General features: G+C 49.0%; 2 protein-coding genes across 2 annotated transcripts; one reads left to right on the top strand and one right to left on the bottom strand.

The window, feature by feature from the left end:
• The first annotated feature begins 2,705 nt into the window (after positions 1–2,705).
• LOC124681263 lies at positions 2,706–5,915 on the top strand. The gene is made up of 2 exons (XM_047216196.1): positions 2,706–3,212; positions 4,880–5,915. Exons 1-2 carry the CDS (start codon positions 2,706–2,708, stop codon positions 5,552–5,554), a joined length of 1,182 nt encoding a protein of 393 aa, XP_047072152.1. The 3' UTR covers positions 5,555–5,915.
• A 1,792-nt stretch (positions 5,916–7,707) lies between these two features.
• Positions 7,708–9,810, bottom strand: LOC124681262 (BTB/POZ and MATH domain-containing protein 3-like; the record flags this gene model as incomplete). Its single annotated transcript, XM_047216195.1, has 1 exon — positions 7,708–9,810. A coding segment is annotated over one exon (2,103 nt), but the record flags the coding sequence as incomplete, so codon positions are not given.
• Positions 9,811–10,052: the final 242 nt, after the last annotated feature.

The raw sequence follows: 10,052 nt of genomic DNA, 5'->3' as shown, positions 1-10,052 counted from the left end.
TACAATTTGTGGTTTGCTCTCTGTCATTGGAGAAATTATCTAGTTACTCTTCCTATTGTTTGTTGCCAGGGTTACTGGTGCTGGTTGCTACCGCTATTGAATTATTGGTTGGTTTTTATTTGCTGAAAATCCTCATTGATGTTCGAGGAATTCTTTCGTGTGACACTTACATGGATCCTAGATCAAATGGACTCACCTTACGTGAATCCAAGATTTTAAAACTAACCAATGTTCATCAATGTTGTTTGTGCCTTGCAGATTTGGAAGGTGGTGATGTTGGCCAAATTTTTTACACTAACACTAACCAATGTTCATCAGTGTTGTTTTATTCAATTTCTTTAAGTTAATGAAATTCTAGTTCTATTCAATTTTTCTTATGAACTACGCTACAACCAATAAAAATAAACTAAAATGGCCACAGTACCTGCAGGCAGAAGAGGGTACATGCAGGCAGAAGTAGAGGAGATCGGGAGCTTACCATCAATGGCGAGCTCGACGTGGAGGAGGGCTGCTGCTGCTTGGGCCCTGACGTCGCCCTGGCCACGCACGGCAGGTGCAGCTCCATCCCGACGAGGTCCTCTGCTTGCTCCTATGGAGGGGGCAGGGGGAGGGCGGCGGCGTGGTTCTCGATACCGGTGGAGGCAGATGGCAAGGGAGGGGCAGGGGGAGGGTGGCGGCGTGGTTCCCGGCGCCGGCATGGAGGCAGATGGCGAGGGAGGGGGCAGGGGGAGGGCGGAGCCAGAGCCCTCGTCGAGGTGGGCGGCGCGGGCTCGATACCCGCGATGGTGGCGCAGGTGGAACAGCTCCAGCGCCTCGTCGTCACCCAGGAGCTCCTCCTGGTCACCGTCGTCGCCCATGAGGGGTAGCGGAGGGAGGGGCGGAGGTACGGGTAGATTGACGAGGGGAGGAGAGATACGGACGCACCAAGCAATAATTCGTCTATTTATGTGGCGCACCAAGCAAGGTGCATGCGCCATAGAATGTCTTATTTTTGTGGCGCACCAAGTAAAGTGCGCCACATAATGTCTTATTTCTGTGGCGCAGGTGGTTTTGTGCGCCACACAAATAGTAAAACCAATTATTTGTGGTGGGACCCACTTATTTCTGTGACGCATGCAACTGTGTAGCGCACACAAATATGGTGCGCCATAAAATAGCATCCCACCCATACCTAGTTTTCTACTAGTGCCTACTCCGCCCCGCCACGTATCGAGCTGGGATGATCCACGGGAGGCTTCAAAAGCACCAAACCGCCTCACTTGTCAGCGCGCGCGAAGCGAATCTGAGCACTCTTTCACGAAGCGCGTCCTTTTTCTAGTAGAAAACGTATAATATATAGGAAACTGCTGGGCGTCCCCCGGGGGATCTGATTCCCCAGCCCCCGGGTCCCCAGCCGTCGGATTAACCATTTTAACGGTTAGATTTGCATGTAGCAAAAAAACATCTCCGGCAGCAAAAAACCACCCCCGGCAGCAAATGACTGAAGCAAAAAACGGTTCGTTCGGAAAAGAAAATAAAAAAGCTGGGCTCGCCGGAGACCACGTAGCAAACATATTACCCAGATGTAGCAAAACAGTAAATAAATTGTAGCAAATTTTTTTTATTCACATGTTGCAAATCCTCTAAAACATCAATGGAGACCACAACGCCGTTCGAGGTTGCAGCAACTCCGTCCGCCTAGGACAACAACATCAGAAGCCTCTAGTAGCAACATCCTATGCCTAGGTAGCAAAAGTAGGCCTCCGCCCAGAGCAAAAATCTACCCTCCGTCGGTAGCGATGTCGGACACCTTAAATAGCAAAATCGGCCTCTCGAGGTAGCAACGCTGCAGGCCTAAGACAGCAAAACTCCTAAAAATACAGAGGAGCGCGAGATGGAGGCGGCTTCGGGCAGGCCATGGCAAGGATGGGTGGAAAAACTCGTGGCGAGGTCGCCGCACTTGAGGACGAAAATGAGGTCTACGCTCGCCGCCGGCTCATCCCGTCCCGTTGGTGCCGCCGGCCCAGCCCGTCGCCGTTGCGCCGCCAACACCTACGAGGCGGAGACCCTCACGCTCGCTGCCGGCATGCTGCAGGTCGACCGCCTCACTGGGATCAACCCACTGGAATCCTGCAGCGCGCAGCTTAAGAGGAGGCTCCGACGAGCGGCTGAGGCGGCGCCGGCGAGCGGCTGGAAGGCGACGGCGCGTGGCACGGGAGGCGGCGGCGCGCGGAACGGGAGGCGGCGCCGGCGAGCAGCTGGGAGGCGGCGCCGGCGAGCAGCTGGTAGGCGGCGGCGCGCGGAACGGTAGGCGGCGCCGGTCATATCCAGAGGAAAATATCAGTGGTCAAGAGGAAAAGAAGGGAGAAGATAAGGGAAACATGGTAGGGCCCGCCCACGTGGTCTTCCTTCCGAGCCCACGCAAGGGACACGCGTCGCTTGCGCAAGGCGAAGGCTGCGAGTCGAGCGAGCCCCCGGGGCGTTGAATCATTTTCCTAATATATATGAAGTTTCACAAAAGATTACATGGTGATGTTGCGACACACTTGGAGGCAATCCTGAGGAAGTTTCCTTGCTCGACTCACCCATATACGTACGGGATACGTACTTGGAGGCAATCCTGAGAAAGGCCTGCTGGCTGCTTCTCCATATATAAGGGGGCGGCCCAACACATCAAGGGCTAGCTACCTACCTTGATTCCACGCAAAACAAACAGATCAACCTAGATGGAACAACACGGCGACCTGGCGCTGGTGGCGCGCCTGCCGGAGGACGTGCTCACCGACGTGCTGCGGCGCCTGGCCGCCACGCCGCGCTGGCTCGACATCTCCCGCTCCGTCTGCAAAGCATGGCGAGCCATCATCGACGGCGAGAGCCTCCTCTGCACACGGCTCCCCTTCACGGGAATCTTCATCAGCATGGCGGTGCTCCCGTTCCCCGAGCTGTTCTCCCGCCCCTCCGCGCCGGGCCGGCCCGCCGTCAGCGGCAAGCTCCACTTCCTGGCCGCGGCCGTCAAGGTCCTCCCCGACGGAGGCTGTGACCGGCGAGGGAACCACTGCATCAAGGGCCACTGCAACGGGCTACTCTTGCTCAACGACTACGTGGTTAACCCCGCCACGCAGCGCTGGGACCGTCTTCCCGAGCGCCCGCCAAACAATGCCAAGGGGATGGTTCGGCATTCCTGCTGCAACGAGTACCTCGCCTTTGATCACACCGTGTCGTCCCACTACCAGGTGTTCCGGCTCCCCTATTTGTTGCAACTCCATTGGGATCTAACAACAAATATGATCCCATTGAGGAGGCATCCGAGTGGCCACCATCTCGATATACCTTGCATGTATTCTCGTCGAGGACACGCCGCTGGGAACAGAGATTATTTGTTCGACAAGGGGATGCCGTCGGGACCGTTGCTGAGACGCGTGAGTTTTCAAGGCGACTTCTCTCCGTCTACTGGCGAGGATCACTTTACGTGCATTGCCAGAATAATTTTGTTGTGAGGTATCGCCAAAATTTCATTACTAGTTTTAGTTTCACAATTCTATTAATTTTGCCTAATTAATGGGAGCATCAGTCATATAGTATTTAACTTCTTACTAACAATTTGCTGCAGATTATCTTTGTCCGAAGACAAATACAACATCATTAAGCTACCAATGGATACGGGAAGAGAACCCTATCTAGGATTATCCCAAAAAGGGGTATACTTAGCATCATTTGTTAATGATCATCTTCGGGTTTGCGTCATGGATGAATCGAATGGTCATGCGCAGTGGATACTGAAGCATGATTATGACCTCATCCTCTGAAAGCATTTAACCGCCAAGTAAATGGACCATGGATCTTAGAGGACATCAACTATCACTTCGTTCTTTCTCGACTTCCAAAGGTGAACAAGCAAGCGGTGATTCGATACCATCAGAAAAAGAAAGTAGTAGTTCAAGACAAGTTTGAGTGGAACTCCGACAATGACGATTTTGATGAACATGATGACATAGTTGAAGCGCACCAACATAAATATTTTGATATGGAGATACTTGGATTCCACCCATATAAAGAGATTATCTTTTTAAGTAGGGCGGAGAGCTTGAAAGTGAATGCGACGGGATTTGCATATCATTTGAATAGCTTCAAATTGGAAAGCTTAGGTAGCATATACCCAACAGATTATGCAAAATTCGACTTGATCGGCCTGCCCAATGAAAGTTGTTACATCGATTCGTTTCCATACACGCCGATGTATTGAAGGGAAGAGATCCCAGAAAAAGTGTAATAATATTTCTCTCAATTATAGTATAATAATACCTATTATGTTTTTGTTTGGATTGTTTTCTGTTACATGCCTTGCTATTTGTTAAAGACAATTATTAGTAGAAAAAATATACATGATCTAGTTCAGGAAGCATATAGCCAGATTTTCGTCTCGGCGCTTTCTCTTGTAGTCATTAACTGTAGTGTATTGCCTACTCGATCGATTGCTCTTTTAATTGTTGCCCGCCGGTTCACCTCTAGAGCTCTGTTATTAATAGCAATATATCTTGTTTCCAATTTTGTTTTACTGAAAAGGAGCGTACTCCTTGCTATCATGTAGCTTAGAGATTATAGACATGATGCTCAGCTAAAATCGAATGAAGGCACTGTATATCACCCTACGCGCACACACCTTGCCATTGCAGCTAAGTGTTGGCCCATGTCTTCACTTAAGCTTACATAGAGATTTAGTTTTGTCATAACAGTTCTGCATGAACAACGCTCAGTAATAGTTTTCAATGGAAGCTTTAACTTTCTGAAAGAGTTTAAGTTGACCTCGTATTCCCAATTTTAAGTATGCTCAAATGTTCCTAGCACAAGCTTAGCAACAAGCTGCATCTTTCTCATAAGCATTTTACATTTCCTTTAATTTTTTGACATACAGTGCGCCACTGGGCATGTGATTTGTATGTCCTGCCATCGCAAGCTCCGGAACAAGGACAGGTGCTACGTGTGCTCCATTACTGGCGGCTATCAACGCTGCATCGTGCTCGAGAAAATCCTGGAGTCTGTCCAGATCCCTTGCTCCAATACCATGTACGGTTGCACCGTCAAGACACATTACCTCGAGGGAGCAGATCATGACAAGTCGTGCCCATGTGCACCGTGCTTCTGCCCTGATCCTAGTTGTCACTTTACTGGCTCAACCGCAGAGCTCCTTGACCATCTCACCCATACGGACAACTGGCCGGCAACTGAGTTCGAGTACGGACAGCGTTTTGACCTGCAGATCCAGGAAGGAATGCACGTTCTCTACACAAGGGAGGATGGCACCCTGTTGCTGGTAAAATTCACGCCGGTGCCGCCTTTCGGCAATGCTGTCTCCATCATGTGTGTTGATCCTCATGCCGTGGCGGGGGACCGCAAGTTCAGGTGCCTGGTTGGTTCCAACTGCAGCACCGATAGTTGGCGTTCAGATTTCCGTACCATAAGCACCAATCTGTCCAACGACTTACCGACGGAGGATGGCAGCTACTCATTGGTTGTGCCGACTCTTTCTTGTTACAGCAGCATCAATGTCACTATCTCAAAGGTTACGGTGCTGTAGTCGGGGAGCTCTTCGCCACTCACGCTGACAGGTTGTGTGCTACTTGAGGATTGTTTCCTCAGTTCATCACTTGTTGAACGTTTTATTATTCAGCCTCGAGGCTTTAGTACTTTGGTTGTGTGCATCTTCGGCTGCAGAGATTCTACTTGTGTCTTAAGTTATCTATGTGTTTGAATTGCATGCTGCAATCTGAAGCCATGGCTGATCTGCATTATACTGCCAGTAACAAACTGCAATCAAATCACGTCTCTTGGACAATTAGCAGCTACATTGTTATGTAATGCTCATTCCAGCTTGGTTGCTGCTCTAAACTCTGTATATGTAATGTCTTCGTTTTGCTCGTGCTGTTAGCTAGAATGGCTGCTTTAATATAGATGCAGACATTTCACTGTCCGTCAGTCCCATGGATGAGTAGTATAGTACTGTGAAAGTGAGTACAGGGTACTCTGTCTTCCTATTAGTAAAGCCGGTTTAATTAACCATCCAGCCGGCTGAATTTAGCATTAGAGTCACTCGACTGAATTTCAGTGAAATCTATCCTGTTTTTTTTTCTTAAAGTGTAGGTTGAATTTAGCATTGGAATCTTGTGAAACGATAGTGTGACATTTGTACAAAATGTCTGCCAAATCATTTCTATTTCTATTTCCTGATTACTGAATGTACTTACCTGAAATTTTACGAGCACTTCAATCAAGGTTAGATCACTTGATCGCACACAGTAATCACGAAACATAGAATTGTTTCCTCGGTCCATCACATGTTGAATGTTTTATTTTTCAGTCACAAGGCTGTAGTAGTTTGGCTGTGTGCATCCTCAGATGTAGAGATTCTACCTAAGTTATCTATGTTCACAGGTGTTTGAATTCTTTGTTGCAATCTGAAGCCATGACTGATGTGCATGCTACTGCTAGATATTACGATATTAGGGCATCCCAACGCCGGCGCTTAGCCCAGGCACTAGGGTGATTATCCCAGCCGTTATTACCTATTCCCGGTTTAGTTCAGGATTCAAGCTTGCATCGACTCAACTTTTTTAGTCGGGCGCTTAGCCCAGTTTTTTCCGCATGGACGTTGGAGAGTGCGGTCGAAATGATTCATTATGGTAGTTTTTCCGATTCTAGTAGCGCCCATTTAAGCACTCCGCGCTGCCGGACAGGGCGCTTAGCTCATAAAAGGATTTTGAGGTATTTTATTTTGCTCCCTTAAGCGCCTCTCTAAGCACTTACACTGCCATCGAACCATGTCTCAGCTAGAGTGTCGGTTTTTAATATAAATGCTGATATTTCAGTCTCAGTGAGTCGATGGATGTACTAGGCTGAACCCTGTCTTGCTATTGGCAAAGGTTGAAACTGCCAGTAACAGTCCAGCCGGTTGAAGCAAACCCGTGCATACTTTACCATAATTCGACCCATTTTAATTGGAATCTGTCATATTTCCTCCTTAATTGTAGTTGGTTTTAGTAATTGGAATCTTGTGAAACGATAGATGGACATTTGTGCCAAATGTCGACATAGCATTTTATTTATATTTAATGATTACTGAATGTACTTTTGTACTTACACGTATGGATGTTAGTGTTTCCAACACCGTCCGTTTCGCTTCGAGATTCGGATAAAAGGAGAGAGAAAAGTACTTTTCCGTTGATGTTATTTTCTTTCCGTATCTGGAGGATCAGCCATATGGAACCCAAGTGATTATCATATGAAATTTCAAATATTTAGCAGTCAACCACTCATAGTACAACTTTTGACGTAGCACGAATTTTTGGTCTTACATTTGCTATAGTTAGTTCCATATTTGAAGTAAATGTGAACAAACTGTCAATACATATGTATGGAGTTTTATTCTATAAATTTTATGAAGTTTATATTAACCAAATTATGTTAATTGTCACCCAAACTGTTGGATGATGAAATTGGCCATGGCAAGCTAGGGGCATTCAACTAGCTTACAGTTAATATCTTAGCTAGAACAAAGCACATACCCTTTTTTCGTTTCCTTCTTCTCTAACTCAACAATCATCGTACATTAAATTGCTATGATAGAATTAATTTACATGCACTTATAAAGAATTCAGGGGACAAGAAAAAAACAATACACGGCAAACAAGTTGACGAACTAATTTCTTAGGTTTTAATTACTGCAACCAATAATCATAGATAAAACTCGGTGCAATGATCTTCGAGCTTCGAACATTGGTGATGGCGAGCCAACTTGAGTATCCTGGACACGTTCTTGCTCGAGGCGGACTCACCTAGAATGTTCTCACACATGGCCTTCATCTTCTCCAGATGGAACCGACATGCTGCAAACAATATTTCTCCGGCGATAATCACATCATCACTGGAAACCATAGTTGCAGGGTCTAGGTCTTCGATTGGAGGTAACTTGTCCGTGTAGATGAAGTGGATCACGGCCTTGAAGGCCGCAAACTTTATGTCATCGACTATTACGACATGTTCCTCCTCGTTAGGCCCCACCACCTCGTATAGGACTGGTGACCGTGTGGCAATCACGAGCCTATGCGCTTGAATCTTCCTCTCTTCGACAAGAAAAGTCACATCTGAGCCCTTCCCGCTCGCTAGCAATTTTTCAAGGTTCCACCTGATATTGGGCGACATCGCAAGAGTTGTGTCTCCAATGCCACTAGCACCAATGCATGCCTTGTTGGTAACTACAATGTCACATCGTATAGTTAGAGATCCATCATGTGCCAGATACCGTGACTTTACATCTTTCACGGTGGTGAATTTAGGAAAGCCACATGACGACTCTTTAAAGATATTTTGTAGCCATGCTATGGTCGACGGGGATTTGCCACTAGGATCATCGATCCTGAAACATGCAGACGCCCTTACACCAGCAATTCCAGGATCGCTCAACATATCAGCGTACACGGGAATATGTTGCCCTTTCTTCATCTTCTGTATAAGTGATTCTGAACTGCCGGACGGGTAAAGATATAACATCCATTTGTAACCGCCTACCATGAAAGTGCTGGATTCGAATTCTTGGTCTACAGCATGGCTCTCCCTCACGCTACTGAAATTGGGGATTCTGAACTCGTATGTTCCACGGATAACCTCCGATGTGTTATACGTTGACATGCTCATCATCTTTGGGCACGGGCTGCTGCAGTTGGCGCGGAAGGAGGAGCCCTTAGCTGCTAACTTATGGGTGGCTACTTTGTCCACGAGCTCAGCTATGAACGAGCAGTAGTTTTCCTCGAGCTCCTGGTACTCCTGTGTCTCTTTTACGGCGGCGTACACGTTTGCATCGGACGCCAAGTACTCAATGCAATAGGCCTCCAGTTGCCGGCAGTTGTACCGGCCATGCGCCACCAGTAAAATCGGCATAACAGACGCGACATCCATGCTTTCAGACAATATCTCTTCGCACATGAGCCTCAGCTTCCCCAGGTCGTAGAGGTCCGCTGCAACAAGCAGGTCACACGCCATGGCCAAGCGGCGCCTGGCGTCATACTTGGCTTTGCAAGCACGTCGGCTTCTCAATGCCATATTGTTCTTCTCTGCTTTGATGGGAAGCTCGTCGGTGTAGATGAAGCGGAGCATGGCCCTGAAAGTTGATGCGCTAATGTCGTCGACTCTAACATGAGATATGGTACTTTCTCTCATGTCGCCGAGGAGCTCGGCAGCGAAGACGGGCGACCGCATAGCTAGGACGAGCCTGTGGGCTTGGATCTCGGTCTGCTCCACGAGGAACGTCACATCCGGTAACATGCAGCCGTGCCTCTTGTTCTCCGATTCCGACTCCTCGCCAAGGACAAGAGGAAGAAGCTTGTGGAAATCCTCAGCGATGGTAGAGTGCTCTTCCTCCTGGAGGACCTCGAGGGTGCACACGATGGTGAGGCGGTCATCTTGCACGAAGCGTGCCTCTCGACCACCATGGAACTCGTCAGGGAGCGGCAGCGTCCAGGTCCTGCCGTACCGGGCGGGGAAGGTGTAAGCGCCGTCGCTTAGCCACACGGCAGCGGGGCACCGGCCAAGCGGGTGTTCGATCCTCAGGCCAGCCTTGGCCACGACGTCATCGGTGATGTAGGCGGTGAGCAGCTGCACAGAGACTGAGGCGAGGTGTCCATGGTCGTGAAAGCCGCAGTCGAGGGCCCAGGTGTGGCCGCCGACAAGGAAGGCGCCGGAGAGGATGGAGGAGTGGGCATCGAGGGCCAGAGCCTTGCGCGCGCTGTAGCCAACGATGTGGAACACGTGCTCGCATTCGACGAACGACGACGTCGACGGCCTGCGCCGCGTCGTCTCTTCTTGCGGCGGCGGCGGCGTGGCGGCCGGCCGTCGCTTCTTCCACGGGCAACGGCGAGTCATGGATCCGGTGCTTCACAGCACAGGTAGAACTCTCGCCACAAAATCAAAGCACGTACGAGAGCACGATCAGATCGGGTAGCTTGTTCTGTCTTGCATGAGATTATATATACGCACGCATCCTGCACAGCCTCACAGGAACAACACAACAGCCGCAAGTCGAC

This window comes from Lolium rigidum, unplaced genomic scaffold (genome assembly GCF_022539505.1).
Source record: "Lolium rigidum isolate FL_2022 unplaced genomic scaffold, APGP_CSIRO_Lrig_0.1 contig_38030_1, whole genome shotgun sequence".
NCBI classification, from domain to species: domain Eukaryota; kingdom Viridiplantae; phylum Streptophyta; class Magnoliopsida; order Poales; family Poaceae; genus Lolium; species Lolium rigidum.
Note: the sequence above shows the minus strand (reverse complement) of the source record. Positions and strands in the feature narration are given on the sequence as shown.

Bases quoted from the DNA above. Each gene is read 5' to 3' on its own strand.
- LOC124681263 (XM_047216196.1), top strand. From the start codon at position 2,706: ATGGAACAACACGGCGACCTGGCGCTGGTGGCGCGCCTGCCGGAGGAC. The intron at 3,213-4,879 runs GTGTTCCGGCTC...TTCCTTTAATTT, and splicing joins CCGTGTCGTCCCACTACCAG to TTTGACATACAGTGCGCCAC.